Source organism: Schistocerca cancellata, chromosome 4 (genome assembly GCF_023864275.1).
Source record: "Schistocerca cancellata isolate TAMUIC-IGC-003103 chromosome 4, iqSchCanc2.1, whole genome shotgun sequence".
In the NCBI taxonomy this organism is placed as follows: Eukaryota; Metazoa; Arthropoda; class Insecta; order Orthoptera; family Acrididae; genus Schistocerca; species Schistocerca cancellata.
This window is the reverse complement of record NC_064629.1, coordinates 521270125-521296141: the sequence shown is the minus strand read 5'-3', so window position 1 is coordinate 521296141 and position 26017 is coordinate 521270125. Positions and strand designations below refer to the sequence as shown.

The following is a 26017-nucleotide window of genomic DNA, read 5'->3' as shown; positions in this document are numbered from 1 at the left end:
CTACTGAAAGGCTTTAATCCTAGACTAATGAAGTTTTAGACACCAAACCACACTGGAAATACACAAAATGATATGTCAATTTCATTATATTCTGAATGTTACTTTCTCTTTGTCAAACCACAAGGAATTAAGATTTGGGTTTAACGTCCTTGACAATGGCAATAAAAAGGGGTATTCTGAGAGTGAAGGGATAGGCAGAATCGCTTAAATTCACTTCTAACATCCCCTGCCAATTACAATGCTCGTACTGTACCAACGTCTGATAAAGTAATTTAGCAGTAAGAGGTATTAATCTTGTGCTTATTGACAATTTTTTTTTAAATCTTACATCTCAACACAACATACGATATTGCATTCAACATAGAAATATAGTTTTGTTTCCCTACCATTAAGACATCATCCCACCCAAGTTTTACCTTGTCTTTGTCAGGATATTAAATTACATTATTTATACACAATACAAATATGTGTTTCTTAATTCTTGCAGAATGGTAATGAGACCCTATTTCTAAACCTCAAAATGAAGACTAAATGCTTTTCCTGAAAGCTAAGTGAAGTAGTTATCTCTTTCAAATCCCAAGTCCTGGGTGTATCAATAACCAACTGTATTGCAAACAGTATTAAAGCTTCAATAATAAGAGCTATAAAACTAAATGTACATAAAAATAAATAGTTTAATCCTAATTTAATGGTGTAAGGACATAGAAATCCTGACTGTGCTTTAATCATACAATCATTAAGTAGATGCAGGAACTTGTGAGGCACTGCAAACAGAGACATGTTTTCACACAATGTTTAAAGAGAAAATACTATTGTTTTAGTTGATATTCCATACCTGATTGAAAAATACTGTGTTTCCCCTTACACAGTTATGATAAATCCTGGTATGATGTCTGATATTGTTGCCAACGTTTTGTTCTATGTTCTTGTGTGGAACTATTAAACTTAATATTTATGCAATACAAGGACAGATGTAAACTCCGTGTTAACTCCTTTAATTCTGATTTCTATGTTTATCATCCCACTGTAAATGTTGTATGAATTGACTCACACAGAAATATATTTCTTTTTCTTTTTTACCCCAAATGCCTATGAAAGATAAAAGTTGCACCAAAAGCTAAATTAACTTAACAGTCTACTTAAAATATATAATCTCAAATGTCTTTGTGAAGTTTAATATTGCAGCTATAGTTAATCACTATATTTTCTTATGAAATAGGTCGGCAGATCTCTCAGCAAAAGCATGACTACCAATGAACAATATCTTTATCAGAACTCCTTGCCGCTGAAATGTATGACTAGAAAAACGATCAAAATCAGATATATGAAATATTCTGAATTCTCAAAAATCTTATAATTACTTAATTTATCACCCATTTCAAATATCTAAACTGGAATAAATCTACTTCTTTTTAATAAATAATATTTGTACAAATTCAGTACCATACTTCAATCGATGAGAATGTCATCCTATTTAATCATAAATATTGTCTACCACTACATTAAATGACAAGTTCTAGATTGAGCCACTATTTATGATATAAGACTGCAACAGAGTGTTATTACAGTCATAACTTTGTGCAGATAATGTGTCAAAAGTTAGCAAACACATTAGGAATGGTTATATCGTCTGTGTGTGCCCATCCTTTGTTAAGTAGGCTGCTGCCCCTGAAACATCAAACAGTTGTGTGATATTCACTTGAAACATAGCTTGGCACATATAAGCAAAAGTTTCTAAACAAACTGAGTTGCCTCAGTGGAAGGTAATTAATGCTTGTAACACAAAATGAACAATATCCTAAGACCACTAGTAAGTTGAATCATACAACATACAACCATTGTTCATTTACCCTTCCTCATAATTTGTACAATATTTATTACCATCCTATATACAGAAATATATAGTTACTTTTTAATCTTAATTCAAAAACAAAAGTAAAATATGCAGTTTTCTGTTATGTGACTTGGAAGATTAACACCTACTTAATCAGTTGCTAAGATGAGAGTGACTACAGTAGTTGCTTCAGTTTTAACAGCTTAGTTAAACAAGTATACCTCTTCTTTATCACACAGTAATAAACAAATATGTAAGTACTTGCCTTGCACCCCCACCCACCACCCCAATGCATAAGAATCCACACTAAAGAGTGCTCATTCTTGGACACCAACTGAGCTCAAACACACAACTGAGCACATCCACGGGCATGCACGGCTGAGCCCCTCCTCTCCCCCTCCCCCCCTTTTCTCCAACAAATGCACACACAACTACATCTTCGAGTAACTAAAGTTGTTGATATCAAATATTCTTTTCAGTACTGCTTCTCACCCGACTGCCAATTTTTTAAATAATGATGGCAGCCTCAGTTTTAATTACTCAACCCAACTGTAACAAAATAATGTTTCACTATTTACAAGGTTGGAACAGCTTAAATCTTAGTAAATGTACATTTGAATTTGGCTGAGCATAAACCAGAAAGAGGTCATCTCGGAAAACAGAGACCATGTTTGGAACTCGTGTAATTTTTTCTCATAACTCTGTAACACTGTCTTCCATTATACTTTGATTAAAAGTACTTTGTGACTGACATTTCAGAGAGTCGAGTAGTAAGGGCCAGACATTAGTCATTTGCAGCTGTTTTTCAGGCTCCACGAGCGTATTGTGTTGCCTGCTCTGCAAGAATGAGCAGCAGAGCTTCGCCAGGTGATGCGGCCTGCAAGGTTTGGGAGGGTGCCAGGTAGGCAAGCTGCAAAGGCAGGAGCAGAGAGGAAGGAGTGCCAAATATGCAGTGATTTTTGCCTTCCAGCACTATAAAATATTTTAATGCAAATCAGGCAAAAGTATATCTGCTGCTGAAGTTGGCTTTTGGTGAACATTATAGCTTCTGCAAAAATCAGATTCACAATATTTATCACACAATTATCAATGAACTATTTGGTTCAAAGCTTGGATTCTTTCGCAACTTATGGTCTCACATCATAGTTTGCCTTTAGTGATCACAAGCTTACTGCTATTTTTCTCTAAGAAAACTATGTTCTCATCATAATGTGGTCATAAAATTAATAGCTTTGATTTTAGTAGAATACTTTTATCAATGTGTTGAACTGTTTTGTTATTTTATTTACACATTCATGTATGTAAAAAGTTGAGATTTTATATGTATCATTATTTCTTGGTTTTAGATGTTGATCAATGTATTATAAGGCAGTGGGGTTTTGTCTCGGGTAAATGCATACAGAATTGGAATCTGTAAGTCATTCTGAAGCTCTTTATATGTAAGAGCCATCAAAAACTTGAGAAAACCTTCAGTAATAGTTATGGACAACACCTTGTTTCATTCATCTATCCTTGATAAGGCATCTACAGTAACTTTCAGAAAACAGATATTATTGAATGGCTACAATAAAAAAAACATTCCTGTACCAGATAACTGTAGAAAGGGCAAATTCCTCCACATTGTGGCTCAGAGTACGCCACCTGATGATAAACTGGCAAAACATATAGCCATAGGGTTCTCAGACTCCATCACATCACTGCCACTTCAATTCCGCTGAACTTGTATGGGCTCAGTTACGGGTTATGTGGCAAGGAACAACAAAAAACGTATGCTGGCAGAAGTGGAAAGACTGCCAAAGGACACTGTAAACCAAACTTCATTGTCAGATTCACATAAAGTTGTAAGATACACGAAAGGAGTAATAACGAAAGCACGGAACGTGAATGTGAATGTTTAGTGGAAAATAGTGTAAAACAATTTACTACTTCATTAAATTTGACAACAATTCTTGTAACTACACAGATTATAGTAAAAGTGATTCAGATATAACTAGCGTGCTGCCATTAGTGGTATAGTGTTTTACCAAAAATTCTGTTGTTTTCACCCTTACAATTTTCCTCACTTATTTAGACAATCTGTTACTTTGCAACATGTGTGAGACTGAATATTCATCTTACTGCTGCAGTTTGTCTATAATGTGTGTTGATGACATCTTAACACATCACCATCACTACAGCACCAGCAACCCCCACTACTGGCCCCCAACTACCTACAAAGATGTTGGCAACGGTCAGTAACTAGACAACTTTATTTTTTTTAGTGTGGGCACACATATAGGTCACATGAGCACGTGGTGTACGAGCCAGTAACTCTGCTCTCGTCCAATGCCATTTGTCAATCACGAAGTAATTTTAATTGAAGTATGGAAGTTAGTCACTTCACTCAATCATGTTCCTTTTTCAATCTAGGAAATGTACAAGTAATTTAGTTTACCTTTTGTTGAACTAACATCACCCATTCCAAGATAACGAAGTTCCTCTAGTAGTAGTTTCAAGTTTGTATCGAGATAGCTTCCAATTTTTATCACAGATCGGGATTTCTTCGTAGTCTGTGTATGCCACACAAGAACCTGAAGCAAATTTAATTGTGAAAGTAAACAACAGAATAAAATGTCTGTCAAGCCCTGCTATTAAGCTAATAGTCACTGCACTTAAGATCACAATCAGAAATGCTGGATACAAACCCCTTCTATACAGTTGTCAGTCGTCTTTCCTCATTCAACATAAAATATTAATAAATGCATAGTAATAATCTTTTGTGGCAAATAGTGCTGGTGAAAGTATCTGAAATTCATCAGATCTAAGAGCATTGATAATATTTCAGTTGCATCCACATCAATCCTCATAGGCATTTATTATTTATTACAGGGCAATTACATGTCAAATGGCATTATGCGGTTTGTTCCATTTTAAAATATGTTATAAGAATGTCCTAGTATTGGTTAATCAACACAGTGATGGATGCCTTTTCGAGCATTTTTTGGAGCATCAAACTCCACAGCCAACGTGAATGATGGGATGAACACAACTAAGTATGATTTATCAACCTAACCAGCTGGTGTTCAGGGTAACCACTTAGAGAGCATACAAAATGAAAATTCATATTCTTCCTTTGCTGTACTTGTGGCTGAAAACCTGTTTCCCAGTATGTTAGCCTTCTCCCCAGTACAGCAGACACTTATGCTTTCTTCAGAGCTGATTTTCAAAATGTGGCATTTGTTGAACAAGTTTAAGACTCATTCTTTTTCAGTATTGGTTGACAATATAACTGCCTAGTGAGATCCAAGTATCCTGGCATTTGATATAAAAGGGAAACGCAGCCTATCTTCTCCTATTTTCTAGCACTGCACTGGAAACCTCTGTATTGCTTGTGGCTTCCCAAGCAAAAGTATTCTGTCTCTAACATGGCTGTGTAGCACAGAAAAGTCAATCATTAATTCCAATTACATTTAGTTGAACATAGCATAAAGTGATTCACTGGTTGTGCTGCAGATTTCATAGGAACAAGTGTATCTGGAAAGCAGCTACATAAATAATATTAAAATGCTATCTTGGAAGTCTCACCACACATTGCAGGGATTAAGAACAATTTGAACACTCAAACAAAGTGAAATGCATTATTCCACCAGTTTCACTTTCCATGAAACCTGTTAGTTTCATGAAACTCCTGCACAGTTCTGTATTGATTAGACAGCAATTAACTACGGTTTACTGCATACCTCTAGAGAGGGGCACTACTGCATAAACTGCACACTGACTGACTCTTCAGATACATGCAGAAAATGAAATTCCACCTCTACCGCATGGTAGCATTATTAATAAAGAACACTGTGGTGGATATGGAATTTTATTTATTGCATTTAATAACAGATTTAGAGATGTCACAACATGGAGAAGCTCATGGGATAGTCTTTATTTGGGTAAACTAAATGTCACTATTGAGAAATAACCTTTATGTAAAATGTCTACACTTTCTTCTTTTAATGATATGTTACTTGAAATTTAATACCTTTATCATGCAAATAATTATGATATCCTATTTGATACAGAACAAGCTTCTTTAGTAAAATGACTCACAATGAAAATAACAATCATGAAATTTTATTATTGTTTTTAAGTGCTTTCACAAACTTGATCTTCTACTTCACCACATATTTGAGACATTGTCAGGCATGTCTCCTCGTCTTCTTTTAGGTCAAAGCACTGTGTTCACATTTTTTCAGTTGGTAGATAACACCACTTAAGTACAATTCTGGAAAAATGTGCCAAATACCTGCCTGCTACTGCTCACTGGACTCAAAACCTATCCCAGACACAAATTCCTTGAGGTGTGGGATTAGGTTGAAGTAAAAGGTGGTACATATGATGGATATTTAATCTACATGTTACAGTTTTCCAATAATCAAATCATCTTTTATTGTTCTGATGAAAGTTGATTATTTTCTTTTGCAGTCTACACCTTTTCTGCTCTTCTACGTTAGCGGTAAACAGTCCGAAGCTTACAATTTTGTGACAGCAAGGTTTCCAGTGTATCCACTAAAAATTCACAATTACTTAAGAAAGCCATAGAGAGAAAACAATTCTGAAGATGAAGTTTATACTTGACTTGTATTATTACACAGCACATGCCAGTAAAAGGAGGAGAAAGGGCAAGAAGGAGATAAGATCATTGATGTCAACATCAGTTCTGTGTAAGACCAACAATGATGCTGCCAGTGAATCTAAATCAGCTGAGGCATTTGCAGTTTTGGATGGGTTGAAGCAGTAGCCAAAAATTACCAACAGGTTATCAAATAAAGGAGCCAATCACGTGACTAAGACTGTACTATTGAACTTTTTGCAGATGTAATGATCAAAAAAGTAGTAGTTATGGAAAAAGCTCTAGTTGGTTATGTCAGTGAGGATAGAAGTATTTTTGAGTCAGCAGAGCACTGTGGAAGTGGTATTTGATGGTAACATACGACAATGAGATTAATGTCCCAAGAAAAAACTTTTTACTTTTCAAATCTAGTATTTTAATGTACCATACCAGTTGAAGTCAATATAAGTGAACTGAAGAATTATGTCCAGTTTCTTTTCAGTCATTTGCTAGATAAAGCTTTTGAAGTGCTGCTCTAGAGCAGTTTTTCTGGATGCAGAGGTTCACACCATTTCACTCAGTCTAACTTGCTCTGGTTGGACAGGAAGTTCAAATGAGTGGACTGAGGCGACTATCTTCTGTTTTCATCAGAATTTTTTGATACATCTGGATAAAAAAAATCTTTAGAATCACTTTGATGTCTCCCTTTAATCTGATATGGTGAAGATCCCAAACACTTGAGCAGTACTCAAGAATCAGTTGTACTGGCTTTCTATAGCAGTCTCTTTTACAGAGGAACCACACTTCCCTAAAATTCTCCCAATAAACCTAAGTCAACCATTTGCCCTCTCTGTCCAATCCTTACATGCTCATTTCATTTCATATCACTTTGCAGTGTTATGCCTAGATATTTAATCAACCTGACATGGGAAGCAGCATATTACTAACCCTGCATTCGAACGTTGTGGGATTGTTTTTCCCACTCATCTGTATTACCTAACATTTTTCTACATTTAGAGCTTCATAAAAACTATCAATTTTGTCCAAGTCATCTCTATCCTCCTACAGTCACTCAATGACACCTTCCCATACAACACAGCATCATCAGCAAACAGCCGCAGACTGCTGCTCACCCTGCCCATCAGGTCATTTATATATAGAGAGAATAATAGTAGTCCTATCACACTTCCCTGGAGCACTTCTGACAATACCCTTGCCTCTGATAAAAACTTGCTGTTGAGGACAAAGTACTGGGATCTATTACTTAAGAAATCTTCGAGCCACTCACATATCTGGGAACCTATTCCGAATGCTCGTACCTTCATTAGCAATCTGCAGAGGAGCACTATGTCAAACACTTTTTGGAAATCTAGGAATATGGAATCTGTCTGTTGCTCTTCATTCACAGTTTGTAGGATATCATGTGAGAAAAGGGCAAGCTGATTTGTGGGCAGAAGTCCGTGTGATGCTCAAATGAGAGTATATTGTATTTAAAATTTCGGTTTTCCTTTTGCTATCTTCTATTGCCATATTAGACTGGTAGACAACTGATTACATAGAAGCCTTCTACTCACTTGGCAATTTTGCATAAGACCAGAATCTTCTTGGGTTCTCAGCAAGATGTTTTGCTAATGTGTGATGAAGATAGTTGTTGTATGCTTTGTGCAGTGATCTTTTCACAGATGCATGAATCTCTCCTAACTTTAACCTATTGTCATTTGTCCTTTCTCTTTTGAACTGAGAGTTCAACAGTCATTGCTGCCTCAGCATTATCAGAATTTTGTTACCAAAGCACAGTGGGTCTTTTCCATCCTTAATCCACTTACTTGGCACATACTTCTCCAAAGCACATTTCATGATCCATTTGAACTCTGCCCATAATTCATTTAAGTCCATCATACTGGAACAAAAAGATGTCCATTCATTGTCTCAGTGGGATGTTAAGAATTGATTATCTGCTGTTTCTAGTGAAAATACTTTCCCAGCCTTCTTGATTGATGTATTAACGTAAATACCCATCTCTGTCTCTATAATGACACCGTCAATAAGGTCAGGCCTGCTGAGGCTACAAGGTCTAAAATATTTTCATCATGTGTGGGCTGTCAAACTAGCTGCTCAAGACAGTTTTTGGAAAATGCATTCAAAAATACCTCACAAGACTGCCTGTCTATCCACCTGCAATGCATCCATAGGCATCCCTGTTTACAGTCAGTAGGTTAAAGTAGCCTCCAACTAATACTGCATGATCTGGGTATTTCTGTGCTACTGAGCATAGATTTTTTTTAATGACTCTAAAACTATCATGAAGGAATCAGGTGGCTGGTAAAAACATCAAACTATGAACTTAATTTCACAGAGACCTGTTATATACATCCAGATAGTGTCACTGTCACATTCAAATTCAACCTCACTAGAGACAATATTTTTGTAGACTACAATGAACACTCCCATCCTATGGCACCGAATCTGTCTTTCTGATACACGTTTCATTACTTGTTAAATATTTCACAGCATTCTGCTATGGTTTTCAGCCAGTTCTCAGTCCCCGAGAATATTTAGTGTGTGACAAATTTCCTGGAGTGCAGTAAAATTTAGGAAGTTTGTTATGAATACTTTGACAATCTACTAATAAAATTTTGAGAGTTGAAGTCTATTTATTCTGACTGCAGTCTGCTTTCGCTATCTGTACGTTGACTGTTGAGTATTCATCAGAGTATCTCAAACTATCACTAGCCTAAAAAAAGCCCATGTGCACACTACAAGTACTCTGCTGCCCGAGTAGCAGGTTCCTTTGTGTAGTACACTCCTAACCTACAAAGGGTAGCCCTACAATTCTTCACTCAATCACACAGGTCCAAAAATCTGCAGCCAAGACCATCACATAGTCAATGAAGCCTTTAGCTGAGACCCTCCGCTTGGTTCCAAACCAAAGGATCCCGGTCAACTCTGAGAACAATGCTAGAAATTGCATGCAAGGCCAGCTGTCTTTGCCACTTCCCATGGCCACCTGCATGAACTGAGGATGGCCTCAGAACCCAAACAACAGGAATCATAGATGTTGACATAAGCCACAACTTGCAGTCAACTGCACCCTGCATGGTCAAAAGCCTCAAGCACGACCACTTCCACATTTTGAATGAGGTTCCTCTGGTAGACACTCTAAGTGCGCATTGGCTATCTTTCTGGCTCTGAATGCCATTTCCCTAAGAGACTTCACAATGCACCTAGCATTTGCGCTTCCAATAACTAGCAAATCCCATCACCCATGTGCCCACTCAGACCCTGCTGAAGAAGCAGCCACCTGTCCCATAACAATTACTTACTACATACTTTATGTCAAAATTTTACGAAAACACAATGAAACTTTTTTTTTTTTTCAAATTCCTACCACATGCTGCTCACCATGAAATCTGGAACATCCACAAGTGGGCAGTAGGGACCAGCTTGACCACCACTGGCCTAAAGCAACACGAATGCCTTACTACCCACCACTCACCCTGAGGTTAGGGCAAACTCACCACAGTGGGTACAATGGCATGTACATCGGCAGCGAGGCCCGTAGGTGAAACAAGTCACACCTGAGGTGTCCCATGTGCAGCAGTCTGAATATGGCCCACAGTGGCCAATAATAACTTTGGCTGTTCACAAACTGCAGCCAGCTCCTCCTACCCATCCAAACAGGGCTAACTTAGGAAGTAAACTGTTAAAGCACACAGAGATGCCTAAATACACTCCTGGAAATTGAAATAAGAACACCGTGAATTCATTGTCCCAGGAAGGGGAAACTTTATTGACACATTCCTGGGGTCAGATACATCACATGATCACACTGATAGAACCACAGGCACATAGACACAGGCAACAGAGCATGCACAATGTCGGCACTAGTACAGTGTATATCCACCTTTCGCAGCAATGCAGGCTGCTATTCTCCCATGGAGACGATCGTAGAGATGCTGGATGTAGTCCTGTGGAACGGCTTGCCATGCCATTTCCACCTGGCGCCTCAGTTGGACCAGCGTTCGTGCTGGACGTGCAGACCGCGTGAGACGACGCTTCATCCAGTCCCAAACATGCTCAATGGGGGACAGATCCGGAGATCTTGCTGGCCAGGGTAGTTGACTTACACCTTCTAGAGCACGTTGGGTGGCACGGGATACATGTGGACGTGCATTGTCCTGTTGGAACAGCAAGTTCCCTTGCCGGTCTAGGAATGGTAGAACGATGGGTTCGATGACGGTTTGGATGTACCGTGCACTATTCAGTGTCCCCTCGACGATCACCAGTGGTGTACGGCCAGTGTAGGAGATGGCTCCCCACACCATGATGCCGGGTGTTGGCCCTGTGTGCCTCGGTCGTATGCAGTCCTGATTGTGGCGCTCACCTGCACGGCGCCAAACACGCATACGACCATCATTGGCACCAAGGCAGAAGCGACTCTCATCGCTGAAGACGACACGTCTCCATTCGTCCCTCCATTCACGCCTGTCGCGACACCACTGGAGACGGGCTGCACGATGTTGGGGCGTGAGCGGAAGACGGCCTAACGGTGTGCGGGACCGTAGCCCAGCTTCATGGAGACGGTTGCGAATGGTCCTCGCCGATACCCCAGGAGCAACAGTGTCCCTAATTTGCTGGGAAGTGGCGGTGCGGTCCCCTACGGCACTGCGTAGGATCCTACGGTCTTGGCGTGCATCCGTGCGTCGCTGCGGTCCGGTCCCAGGTCGACGGGCACGTGCACCTTCCGCCGACCACTGGCGACAACATCAATGTACTGTGAAGACCTCACACCCCACGTGTTGAGCAATTCGGCGGTACGTCCACCCGGCCTCCCGCATGCCCACTATACGCCCTCGCTCAAAGTCCGTCAACTGCACATACGGTTCACGTCCACGCTGTCGCGGCATGCTACCAGTGTTAAAGACTGCGATGGAGCTCCGTATGCCACGGCAAACTGGCTGACACTGACGACGGCGGTGCACAAATGCTGCGCAGCTAGCGCCATTCGACGGCCAACACCGCGGTTCCTGGTGTGTCCGCTGTGCCGTGCGTGTGATCATTGCTTGTACAGCCCTCTCGCAGTGTCCGGAGCAAGTATGGTGGGTCTGACACACCGGTGTCAATGTGTTCTTTTTTCCATTTCCAGGAGTGTATGTAACTTTCTACCCTCCTGATGTGTCACCAATGGAGGCTGATGACCGAGTGAGCTGTGCAGCTGGCCGTTCAAAAGAAATGACAGCTGTGTTACAGACTGCCCGAATCTACACTTTACAGTTCCAAAAGAGTGAGAGTACACCTCTTAAACACAGACACACTTAAAGAATTTAAAAATTAAATTACTAAGAAAATACAAAAAAGTTAAATATGTAACTCCAAACAATCGAAAATCCAGGTTGGAATATCAACAATATTACAAAGTGGACTGATTGCTACACACCACAAAGACGACACATCGAGTTGCAGACAGGTATGATGAAAAGACTGTTCATAAAGCTCTCGACCAAAATCTTTTTCAGAAAAGACAAATGCAAACACATTGATCCAAGCAAGCACACCTCAGACCCACATGGCTACAACCTCTGGCCACTCCGTCCAGACTCAGGACTTCAGCTAGAGTCTGGGCTGAGTCAGCAGTATGTGGGTCTGAGGTGTGCTTGCTTGGGTAAATGTGTGTGCATTTCTCTTTTATAAAGAAGGCTTTGGCTCAAAGCTTTACGCAACAGTCATTTTGTTGTGCCTGTCTACAACTCAACATATCATCTTTATGGTGAGTAGCACTTTTCACAGTACTGTAAATATGTAGCTTACTGCTTTCTTGTCAAATGAGTGCCTTTTCCATTTTCTCTACAACAGAACTGGAAATACCCATGCAGAGTCCGCATCTACTGGCAGCTCTATTCCAGTCAAATGACCTCCTCCTCTGTTTCCTCCAACCAGCTTCCAATTAGCTCATTGCCTCCTAAGGTAGTACGAGATATAACTGCAGAGAATACACTAGTCAGAAACTCCAACTTATTCACCAGGTAACTGGATGTGCAGACCAGCTCTACCCTTTTAGTGTCCAAGAAATTTGAACTTCCTTATTGTTTTGTTGTTGGAACCAATGTGGCCTTAACTTTTGACTTCGGCATCATGATTCTGACTGCTATTTTGACTGTTGTGTCATTAAATATCCACGCATAACACTGTGAAACAACATGAAATGGAATGAGCACATAATATTCGACAGAGGGAGATCCAAAAATGCAACTTTGGATTATGGGAGAACGCTGGGATAGTGTACCTATAAAGGAGACCTCATAGAGAACACTTGGGCAGTAGTCCTGAGAACTGCTTGAGTGCATGGAATTTCCACCATGTCAGATTAAAGGGGACGTTAAAGCAAATCACAAAGATAGTGTCCTGATACTTTTCTTAACATGTATTTGTTCATGGTGACATTCTTATCTGTTCTCTTGATACACAATATGTTAATACTCGCTTGCAGCCCATCCAAGTCAATGGAAATGAAGAATGTTTGGCTGTTTAGAGCTAGGAAGTTCAGAGTAGATATGGAAAAACATGTTCTCCAAACAAAGCTAAAAATTTCTGGCTGGGTCTAATACAATTGCTGTGTGCAAGTGCTCTTATGTTGTCCTCTAATGAGTGTTTACCAATGCTATTTATTTACCTCTAGTTGTAATGCACATCGAGATTACGTAAGTCCTTATTATCCTAACAATGCATGAAGTTAACCCTAAATTCCCAATTCCCAGACTGTTTGAACAACATATCTTTCTTTGGTGTGTAATTGATGCAGTGTCTCAATATTTAAACAAAGGTGATGGATTTAAACTAGAAAAATTTGAGTAATGCAAAGAGAGCAAAGGTTTCAACTAGTGCAACAAGAGCCCGAACAATGAAACACACTAAATATGCATTCAAGTAAGGTGTCATGACAATCACAAAGCTGTGCACGTGCACTAGTGACAGTTTGAAAATTGCTGTGATTGGTATGCTTGTATTCGAAGTAACCTAGTTACTTCCATCAACCACTACACCGAGTAGAGTATGACAGTTGCAGGAGCAAAAGCACGAATTGTTTCAAATTTTACCAATTCAAATATGCCAAGTAGAGTGCCCTGGAGTCAAGAAACTTACCATAATATTCAAGTGATGTTTGTAAACACTGCTTGGAGGCTAATGCAATGCCGGTCAATTACATTAGTGTGTTCTCCATGAGCATTGCTTCATTAAGCACGAAACATGGGAAAATTATGAACATGTTAAGGCAAAAACAGGTGTGAATTAACTTTGTGGAGATTTCCTTTAGAGTTTTAACAATTTTTCATGGTTATGCCTTCAGTTGTCAAGTTGATTTAACAACTTAACAGAAATGTGTTACATTAACTTTAAGTGTGCTATCATTTATTTTAATTTGAAAGTTCACAGAAGTCTGGATTAAAATTCACAAAACAAATGGCACATTAGTTGTCTCGTCCCTCTACCAGACTGAGTTCTTAAAATAGTATAAATTGAAACTCACAGAAGTTTCTGATACCCAGTAATGTGAGACAATTATTCTTCAATGTGTCTAGCTGCTTTAGTGAGCCTCTAATCTTCATACTGTTTATGTGATAAACTACACAAGAAAGAAAGAGGTGCACAGTATTACTCTTAGTGGAAAATTAACAGAAAGACAGACTATATGAAGCAGGATTCTGCTCATAAGCCTTCAAACTTTTCTGCTCCGTTTCCAACTGAAATCAACCACATTTTCAATATTTAGGCATACCTGAATACAGCACTATGGAGCAACACCTAGTGTGACAGTTTTAAGTCTGTATTCAAAACAATAAGGAATGTAAAAACAATGATTATTTTGGTTTTTACCATTCTCTTGACTGTAAACACTTGACTGTAAAATGGCTGTCATGTTAATGACCACAACATGGTGTCTGTTCTTTCATGCATGTATGAATGGATGGACACCATTTCTATGTTTTTTACTCTCTCTCTCTCTCTCTCTCTCTCTCTCTCTATCTCTCTCTCTCTCTCTCTCTCTCTCTCTCTCTCTCTGGATGCAGAACTGTATCTGAACCCTTGTAGTAATACAATTAACTGCGGGCAAGTGGATTAATGGATAAGGGGCACTACTCTGTAAAGTGCAGCATATAGAGATTTGAGTTGCATGGGAGATGTGTTCGGATAGTCAAGGCAGTTAAGGCGACCACTCACGTAAAGCGGGAAATCTGCGTTCGACTCCTGGTGTGGCACAAATTTTCATCTGTCACTGCTGAGTTTGCGCAGTGCCCTGCTGTGGCTAAATGTCTAAAATTTCATTTCTAATGTATTGAATACAGCTGCTAATTGAATCAATTGTGTTTGTTCTCTTGGACGTGCATGTCAGAAAGAACAGACACCATTCCTATATAATAAAATATTAAACCAGACTGCTGTAGTTTAGTTATACTATACAACCAACTATGAATTAACTGCTATATGGATAATTTCAGCATGTAAGTCAATGAAGAAAACGGGACAGAATACATTTATGTATAAGAGAAGCAAGCATCACAAACTTTGTCAGTAGCAGTCTATATAAATAGACATAATTCCTAAAGTTAAAATAAACACTGATTTAAAGAATATTTTGTGCTGTTTTATTACATACAAAATATCTAAATAAGTGCTTTCAATATTTTACATTAAAACCATCAAAGTGCAGTGCACAACCATTTTTATGTGCAAAACTAATACTATATTAACCTCCAATCCCACTTTTACATCTCATGTAATTTGAGCATTGCCATTTTGCAAACAACTTTTAAATGGCTACACAGACAGAATAAAGCATCAAAATAGATACTGATCATCACTGACCCAGTAATTATGCTATAAATTTCATCATGATGATATCATTACTTATTTAACATTTCATACATGACATGTCTTGTGTGTAAAAGCATAAGACGGTGTAAATATATGTGCAACTTAAGCAAATTACAGCTCACTTGGTTTGAAAGAACAATGTGCATTTTGGTGTCACTGCATTCAGACAGAAAGATAAAAAGAGAATATTTAGTTAGTGGGCCAATTAAATCAGCATTAAGCAACTAGGAAAAATTCAAGAAATCATTACAATATGTTGTTTTCCACTGACAATGAGACAATAATTTATTTAAGACACAGATGATGTAAGAAAGTAGGTTACGTCATTAATCCCAAGCAAGTTAAAAGCAAATGTGAAGATGTAAAATGGATTACATATGATGAAAATACTGCATCATGAAGAAACCCAACCACAAAAAGCCATGGCCCGCTGAAATAAAAATGAAGACTGTAAAGTATTCAAGAAGACAGACATAAATGTTCTTATTGAAACATATTTCCCTCTCACTTTAATGAGGATATGTACCAGATCAATGAAATACATACCCAGCAGCATACAAAAAGTCAGAAGTATGCCCATTTTCTGAAAAACAAGAAACAGACTAAGAAGTACTCACAAACTGACGTATCTCGTTAATATGTAAACGTGTACTCAAGACTGTAACTGAGCCATATGACAGACATATTTCGGGTAACAACAGAACAGCAATACAAATTTTTATAATTCATCATGAGCAATAACACATAACACATATTTTAACTGTGTTCAATTGCATATCCATAGATTGTATTAATTTACATGGCATGCCCAAACAGAACAGAATATTTTCCATGAAAATTTTTTTTGTTCTTTCTTTTCTGCTGTAACTCCCAAAAAAAGGAAAGGCTGGTTTTTAAATGTGTCTTTCAACAGTCTGAAAAATATTAACTTTTGTATTTGTTAGCTTACAGTGATGAGACTTTGAAGGGAATAATTAACTGAAATAGCTACATTAAAATATTGCTTTCCTAAAATCACTTGAGGACTGATGATGAGCACACAGTTGTACCAAAAATGTAGGATCCAGTAACACATTAAGAATAGTGGAATTGGCACTAAAAGATACAGTCTCCACCAGGTGCGGCTCATAGTTAAAAGACTTTGAGGCAGAGCCACAATAAAACATATTTCTCATTAATGTGCTACAGAATTTAAATTATCAGACACATTTCAAGTATTTTCCACACAAATAATGACAGTCAACATTTTTTGAACTGTTGATAGCGACTGATGTTTTTCAGACAGATGGTAGCTAGTCTTCTCGCTGCACCTTGAAATGCCCATTAGCTTTATGCATAAAAGGCTTGGGGGCATGGCTTCTAGAGTACAGCTCCTCTGGGCCTACTAAGTCTCAACTAACAGAGCCTAATGGTGTCCTACCAACCTCCACACAATTTGCACATTCCACTGCTTACTCCGAAAGGGAATGAACAGAGCAGCTGAAACTTTGATATTGAATCCCTATCTCCTGTATATCTCTTATTATGCTTTGATGTGTAATTAATCAATGTTAAGTAATAATGTTTTGATAGCATTTTAGATAATTTTTTGTTTCTGTCATAGGCAATTCTAACCACTGTAGGATTACATTTATAAGTGCATCATTGGTAAGTTTATCACTGGCAAGCATATCATTTGTGAGACCACTAGAGCACTGTATCATTAAGTGTTACCACCTAGCAGCAGTTTCACGAATCAATAAGGAAAATGCACAGAAAAAATGTACTGTCATTAGCAAGTTTCCTTCTGTGTGTGTGTTGTGCTCAAGTTCTATTGAGTTTTATTTTCTTGTGAAAAACTGCAGTATATCTCAAGCTTGAAAACAGCTCAACATGAATCCAGTGTGCATTTTTTTTTTGGAAAAAATTTAGAACATGAACTTGAAAAGGGACTATTTAATCATCTAAATTTTAATGAAAAGGCCATAGGCCATTTTGCAGCACAGAAGGGGAGATGAAATCAGTATGTCTATAAAATGGATTAAGCAAAATGTTCATTAACAGGCAATAAGAAGCAATTCATTTGTTGTAAGTACCTATTTAACTTACTAAATGAAGTGCTTAAAAATGGATGGCATCAACTTTTTACACCCATGTCATATTTTCTGATACTTCAGCACAACAACCATTCAAAAATGATTCATTTTGGAGAGATCTTTAGTGTGGTTTACCACTAGAATTACATAATTTTGTCATACAGAAGTGTAAATATGGTATCCTAGTTCCACAAATCAAAATGGTAGTGCTAGATTTTCTTCTGTCAACCAACCACAGCACAAGACCTGTGACATCATGGAAACAGCAAAGTCTTGTCTTGTGGACTCATAAACACCGCAGACTGAACATGTACAAAATACTAAATGTTTCAAGTTTAAATCTGAAAACACAAAAAAAACACTTAGCATGCAGCAAAGCAAACATACACTGTATTAAATATTTCTCTATAAAATGTGCCTTTTAGTAGGATTTGTTGTGATAAGGTATTGAAAAATTTGACATCAGCATATCAAAATGCTACATATAGATTTTACTGGGGAGTTAGCTTTATTAGCTTTTGGTGTTAGTAGTTCATTATGAAATGGAACAAAGATACAGTATGTAAACTTGTGATAATCACTAATCCCCCCCCCCCCAAAAAAAAACCCTCTGCTGTGTTGACAGATTGATCTGTAGCATAGCTCAAGGTCTACATTAATGCTGGTCTGTAAATGTCACAACCTTCCCAAGTATAGAAAGTGCAAGCTGCATCTGGTCTCCAATCTAACCCACACAATAACTACACTGAGGCACCTTTCTCTTACAAATTATTTAAAGTCACATGGATTATGTCTGGTTCACCATGCACAAATTTACATTTCTTTATTTGAAACACTCCATCTGCAAGTGCTCCTTCTCTAAGCCTTAATGTTTCCTTTCCAATATTGTCCTTAGTTTCACAAATTATACAGGCATTGTTTCTACTAGGTCTAGTTTCCAGACTGATCATAACACATTTTCATTAAACTTAAATGTAATCACATTAAAATTTATGAATTATGGTAGAAGAAACCCTACACATGGATTTTAATTTCTCTAAACACGAGAAAAATATATTGGATGGAAATTAACTGCTGAACTAATTCATTATGATAAATCACAAGTTTGTTTATATACTTGTTAATCTAAACTGAAAGTACATAATTTGAATGGCAAAATGCTTGTTTTATGCTGCATGGAGGTTTAGCTTGACCAAAAAATGTCACTGCAACACAGTTTCTCTACAAACAGCATAAAATCTACAGCTCTTTAAAGGTTTAACCCAAAACTGTATGTCCAAACAAATGTTAGATTTTGGTCTTCCCTATCACATGTAAGTGTGTGTTTATGTATGTGTACGCACTTGAGTATGCAAACTTTGACATTTGTTCTTCAGTGGGGTTATAAGACTCCCTACTTAATATGAAATATGATCATGCATTAAAAATCTTATCACTTAAAAAAAAAAAACACACACACACACACACACAAAAAAATTCCTTTTATATTACTGGTTAGAACTGAAATCATTGCCCTTATGAACCACAACATACAACACAGATCTGCATCTTCCTCCCCTTCATTCTACCTCTCTTCTCCTCCACATTCAACACACTCACTCACTCCAGCTCCCAAACCACTCACCCAGTCCAGTTGTAGTGGCAAGACAGACAATTTGTGTGTGTGTGTGTGTTAATCTGTTACTTCTGAAAAGGACACTGTCCAACAGCTCAGCTGTCTTTTTTCCATCTATCAACAACTATATGTTTACTCCTTTCTGAATTTTTTCTGCATAATGACATCTACCCAGTATTATGCTATGAGACAGGAAATGGAATTTCTAAAAAAACCAAGAACATTCTTAACCATTATCACGATATTTTTGCTAGTTCAGCCTCAGATGAATGAGGGCTCACATATGGATGTACTCACATAAGTGGAAGCACTTTATTAGGCCATTCAGTGTCAATGTACATTGAAAATATAATCAGAATTTTTTTTACATTTCTGGAATGTCATCCGAATGGAAAAGAAATCATCTGATGGTGTGTTGTTTTATGTCTCACAATAAGTGATGACTTTGTTGAAAACCTGTCCCTCAGCCTGCTGTTACAGCCCAAGCAAAGTTAACATGTTCTACACAACTAATTTAGATACCTCTGATGCTTCCACTGTAGGTATGGCTTTTATTGCAACATAAGTGATTTATAATCTATTCATCTGCAAAAAAAAAGTTATTTACAGCCTTTTGAGATCAGTTGCACTACGAGTGAAAGACATTCCTATTGGTGAAACGTACCCATATATGAAACATACAAATGGCTCTCAAGTGTGCTGACCACTCCTGAGTAGGCCATTCAAGATGTTAATCAGAAATAACATTACACATGAAGATTTTAATGATTAGAACAGTGGGACTTGCCTTTCACTGGACTTCTCACATGGCAGTAGCTGCCATAATGTTATCATCCGCAAATGTTTACTATATGAATGGGGTATTGTTAATGTACTCCTAAAGACACAGTGCATACCCTATAAAATCTGGAATCCCAAAACGATACTGAGATACTGGGAGTACCTGCCAGAACAGAAAAAGATGTAAAGAGTGCCACATTCACATAGATGGCACAACAGGTGCTGCAGTATTCAATGGACATAGCAGATTTTCAATGAAGATGTTTAATGGCATGTATCCATGGATAAGCAAGACTCTGTGTAACAATATTATGAAAAGGAAAGTTGCTACTCACCATATAGCGGAGATACTGTGCGTTGCACCATCTCCGCTGTATGGTAGTACCAGCTTTTCTTTTTGTAATATTGTTACATTCCATCCTGGATTTTCCATTGTTTCATTCAAGCATCCATGTGCTATTTTTCTACTTATTCACACAATCTATCTTAGGTTAAATACATATGATACCCAGTCTTTTCTCTTGATTTTCTTTTATGATACCATTTCATAATCTGTCACGAGGTAATTACTGTTGTTGTTGTGGTCTTCAGTCCAGAGACTAGTTTGATGCAGCTCTCCATGCTACTCTATCCTGTGCAAGTTTCTTCATCTCCCAGTACCTACTGCAACCTACATCCTTCTGAATCTGTTTAGTGTATTCATCTCTTGGTCTCCCTCTACGATTTTTACCCTCCACGCTGCCCTCCAATACCAAACTGGTGATCCATTGATGCCTCAGAATATGCCCTACCAACCAATCCATTCTTCTAGTCAAGTTGTGCCACAAATTTCTCTTCTCTCCAATTCTATTCAATACCTCCTCCTTAGTTATGTGATCTACCCATATAATCTTCAGCATTATCCTGCAGCACCATATTTTGAAAGCTTCTATTCTCTTCTTGTCCAAACTATTTATCGTCCATGTTTCACTTCCACACATGGCAACACTCCATACAAATACTTTCAGAAACGACTTCCTGACACTTAAATCTATACTCGATGTTAGCAAATTTCACTTCTTTGGAAACGCTTTCCTTGCCATTGCCAGTCTACATTTTATATCCTCTCTACTTTGACCATCATCAGTTATTTTGCTCCCCGAATAGCAAAACTCCTTTACTACTTTAAGTGTCTCATTTCCTAATCTAATTCCCTCAGCATCACCCGAGTTAACTCTACTACATTCCATTATCCTTGTTTTGCTTTTGTTGATGTTCATCTTATATCCTCCTTTCAAGACACTGTCATCGGCGAACCTCAAAGTTTTTATTTCTTCTCCATGGATTTTAATACCTACTCCAAATTTTTCTTTTGTTTCTTTTACTGCTTGCTCAATATACAGGTTGAATAGCATCGGGGATAGGCTACAACCCTGTCTCACTCCCTCTCCAACCACTGCTTCCCTTTCATGTCCCTCGACTCTTATAACTGCCATCTGGTTTCTGTACAAATTGTAAATAGCCTTTCGCTCCCTGTATTTTACCCCTGCCGCCTTCAGAATTTGAAAGAGAGTGTTCCAGTCAACATCGTCAAAAGCTTTCTCTAAGTCTACAAATGCTAGAAATGTAGGTTTGCCTTTTATTAATCTAGCTTCTAAGATAAGTCATAGGGTCAGTATTGCCTCACGTGTTCCAGTATTTCTACAGAATCCAAATTGATCTTCCCCGAAGTCAGCTTCTACCAGTTTTTCCATTCGTCTGTAAAGAATTCACATTCGTATTTTGCAGCTGTGACTTATTAAACTGATAGTTCGGTAATTTTCACATCTGTCAACACCTGCTTTCTTTGGGATTGGAATTACTATATTCTTCTTGAAGTCTGAGGGTATTTCGCCTATTTTGCTCACCAGATGGTAGAGTTTTTTCAGGACAGGCTCTCCCAGGGCTGTCAGTAGTTCTAATGGAATGTTGTCTACTCCTGGGGCCTTGTTTCGACTTAGGTCTTTCAGTGCTCTGTCAAACTCTTCACACAGTATCATATCTCCCATTTCATCTTCATCTACATCCTCTTCCATTTCCATAATATTGCCCTCAAGTGCATCACCCTTGTATAGACCCTCTATATACCCCTTCCACCTTTCTGCTTTCCCTTCTTTGCGCAGAACTGGGTTTCCACCTGAGCTCTTGATATTCATACAAGAGGTTCTCTTTTCTCCAAAGGTCTCTTTAATTTTCCTGTAGGCAGTATCTATCTTACCCCTAGTGATATGCACCTCTACATCCTTACATTTGTCCTCTAGCCATCACTGCTTAGCCATTTTGCACTTCCTGTTGATCTCATTTTTGAGACGTTTGTATTCCTTTTTGCCTGCTTCATTTACTGCATTTTTATATTTTCTCCTTCCATCAATTAAATTCAGTATCTCTTCTGTTACCCAAGGATTTCTATTAGCCCTCGTCTTTTTACCTACTTGATTCTCTGCTACCTTCATTATTTCATCTCTCAAAGCTACCCATTCGTCTTCTACTGTATTTCTTTCCCCCATTCTTGTCAATCGTTCCCTAATGCTCTCCATGAAGCTCTCTACAACCTCTGGTTCTTTCAGTTTATCCAGGTCCCATTTCCTCAAATTCCCACCTTTTTGCAGTTTCTTCAGTTTTAATCTACAGTTCATAACCAATAGATTGTGGTCAGAGTCCACATCTGCCCCTGGAAATGTTTTACAATTTAAAACCTGGTTCCTGCATCTCTGTCTAAGCATTATATAATCTATCTGACACCTTCCAGTATCTCCAGGCTTCTTCCATGTATACAACCTTCTCTTATGATTCTTGAACCAAGTGTTAGCTATGATTAAGTTATGCTCTGTGCAAAATTTTACCAGGTGGCTTCCTCTTTCATTCCTTACCGCCATTCCATATTCACCTACTACGTTTCCTTCTCTTCTTTTTCCTACTATCGAGTTCCAGTCACCCATGACTATTAAATTTTCGTCTCCCTTCACTATCTGAATAATTTCTTTTATCTCATCATACATTTCATCAATCTCTTCGTCATCTGCAGAGCTAGTTGGCATATAAACTTGTACTACTGTGGTAGGTGTGGGCTTCGTATCTATCTTGGCGACAATAATGCGTTCACTATGATGTTTGTAGTAGCTTACCCGCATTCCTATTTTCCTATTCATTATTAAACCTACTCCTGCATTACCGCTATTTGATTTTGTATTTATAACTCAGTAGTCACCTGACCCCAGAAGTCTTGTTCCTCCTGCCACCGAACTTAACTAATTCCCACTATATCTGACTTTAACCTATCCATTTCCCTTTTTAAATTTTCTAACCTACCTTCCCGATTAAGGGATCTGACATTCCACGCTCTGATCCGTATAACACCAGTTTTCTTTCTCCTGATAACAATGTCCTCCTGAGTAGTCCCTGCCCGGAGATCCAAATGGGGGACTATTTTACCTCCGGAATATTTTACCCAAGAGGACGCGATCGTCATTTAACCACACAGTAAAGCTGCATGCCCTCGAGAAAAATTACGGTTGTAGTTTCCCCTGGCTTTCAGCCGTTTGCAGTACCAGCACAGCAAGACCGTTTTGGTTAGTGTTACAAGGCCAGATCAGTCACTCATCCAGACTGTTGCTCCTGCAACTACTGAAAAGGCTGCTGCCCCTCTTCAGGAACCACATGTTTGTCTGGCCTCTCAACAGATACCCCTCCGTTGTGGTTGCACCTACGGTACAGCTATCTGTATCGCTGAGGCACGCAAGCCTTCACACCACGGCAAGGTCCATGGTTCATGAGGGGAGAGGGGGTAATTACTATGCTCACTAATACCATTTTCTGTGTGTATTGTCGTTTGATAAATTGTCTCTCAGTTGAGGCATGGCAATTCACACATATGGGTCCCGTAAGTACAATCAGATAAAAAAGATAATGACGATTTGTAATGAATGCCTACACACATGACACAATTTGTTGCATTGCTGCATTAAGAACAGCTAGACATTATCTTTTGATTATGATTTTCACCGCAATGTTACTGGGAGTTCATACAGCCTGCTCCAAGCGAACACCAGCTGTCATTTTTGCACATAATATGTTGGGTCATTTTCATAATAAGGGGCCAGCAGTGACAATTTTCCATAGTATGTCACAAGAATCTCCTTGCACACTGGCCCTCATATTGTATAACTCTTGGAGAAATCAGGTTTTTGATAAGAAATACTTCATAAATCATAGGTAATGACACTTATTTGGTACCTGCATTTTATCATCAGATGATCATTTTTAAACTTCTCAGTTAGCTCTGTAATTTTAGCTTTCTTCTTTAGAAGACTCTGGAATTCTGGATGACTGTTGATTAACCAAAGGTGACTGCAGGGGCTAGGGTGACAACTTATTTCTCCACCAGCATCATCTCTACTGCATTCTATGCATGGATCTGCTGACTGATGTATTTTGTAGAAAATCACAACTACTTTAGCAGGGTTTCTCACCGTTAGAATGTATTCATTAAGCACAGATTACCTCGTCAGTTCTAGCCTACTGTACACTTCAGTTCACCCTATTCTCATGATTTCTGCAACCTATAACAACTTGGAAAGCATTCACCAAATGAGTCACAACAAATTTATCTGATAGCCAGCCCTAAGCACCTCCCCACCATCAATTCAAAGTCAAAATCAACACAAAGAATGTACTTAAACAATGGAAACTCCAAGTTGGAATATCAACAATATTAGGAAAAGGCTAGACTGCTGCTTATTGCAGCTGTGAATTCCACTCCAAGCTGCCAGAGGTGACACAGTCGTGTTCTTGAGCGTACTTGCTTGAATGAATGTGTATGTGTTTTCTTTACTGAAGATGGCTTTAGTCAAAAACTAAACGTGTAGCAGTCTTTTCATTGCGCCTGTCTGCAACTCGACATGTCATCTTTCCAGTGAATATACCCTATCATGTTTCTAATATTTTTAAAAATAATCTACTTTTAATTCAACCTCAGACATACTACCTCGTGAATATATATCTTAGTGGGTATGTATAATAAAATATACTGAAAACAGACACTATTTAAAATATTTTCACTTTACACTCACTTGACAGCTACTTTGATCTAGCACATAATGAAATACAAATTTAAAGTGAAATTAATGTATTTAATGAAACAAAATAAAAGATAGAATGCAATTCATATGGCTTGACAGCATCTATCGAAATGGAAGCCTAATCTCAAAATAACTACATTGTGTGGCACACTAAGCTGTTTGTGGCGAAACGTACACCACACATTTCAAAACAAGTGTGTGAAGAGTTATACAAGAGGTATATGCCAAAGTCATAACCGTAATTTTTTCTCATCTATAATTATAATTAATGTGCAAAAAAAAGAATCATGTTCACATAAAAGGCTATCCCAATCACTGTTTAACACATGGAAATTATCCCACATGCACCTAAGTTTCCCAGTGTAAAAAAAAACAACCAACCAACTATGAAATAAAAGCCTGTACCTCCCACATATATTACCTGAGTGCACGAGTTTCCTTTTGGTTCGATATCCTCCAATTTTAAGTGAAGACTTCGAAGAAAGTGGTCCTCTTCATATCCAGCTTTGTATGGCATGGTTGCATTTGGATGTTCCAATAAAAACTCAACATTCACAGCAAATCCAGCCATGTCTACTGGAAACTTTCTCTTGGATGGCCATGAATCAAAAAATCCTATAACTCTTCCCTAAATATAAGTACAAAAAGTAAATTTCAGTAAAGTGCTTCACTTTATTTACTCATGCAGTAACTATATTATGTTAATAATTAAAACAAGGGTCTGTTACAGAGTGAATGAACCTATATAAACTTTTTACTATATGTAATATACACTCACGCTCATAAATTAAGGATAATTGCGTAACGTGGTGCCACTCAACATGGCACTACACAAAACTGGCGCTAATAGCATAGGCCCATAGGAAACGCACACGACACAGATCTGTAAGTCCATGGTATTGGTGATAAGTTGAGAAATCCGTCCCAAAACACATGTGCTACAAAATGCCACTGTTTCCTGTGCATGTACCCTGACATCAATATGGGATATGATCACCATGCACACATACACAGGCCACACAACGAGCTGGAATACTCTGGATCAGGTGGTCGAGCAGCCGCTGGGGTACAGCCTCCCATTCATGCACTAGTGCCTGTCGGAGCTCCTGAAGTGTCATAGGGGTTTGAAGACGTGCAACAATATGTCGACTGGTTGCATCCCAGACA

General features: G+C 38.3%; 1 protein-coding gene across 3 annotated transcripts in view; it reads right to left on the bottom strand.

The window, feature by feature from the left end:
• Positions 1 to 337: 337 nt before the first annotated feature.
• Positions 338 to 26017, bottom strand: part of LOC126183673 (galactosylgalactosylxylosylprotein 3-beta-glucuronosyltransferase S) — a 181385-nt gene continuing 155705 nt past the window's right edge. For 2 of the 3 annotated variants that reach the window (XM_049925835.1, XM_049925834.1), the window contains 3 exons: positions 25272 to 25478; positions 4269 to 4404; positions 338 to 1668 (listed from right to left, as the gene is read on the bottom strand). In XM_049925835.1, coding sequence (XP_049781792.1) covers positions 1622 to 1668; positions 4269 to 4404; positions 25272 to 25478 — 390 coding nt within the window. In that variant the 3' untranslated portion in view covers positions 338 to 1621. Of the gene's footprint in view, positions 1669 to 4268; positions 4405 to 15830; positions 15868 to 25271; positions 25479 to 26017 lie in introns of all 3 variants that reach the window. The other variant, XM_049925836.1, reaches the window with a different exon arrangement.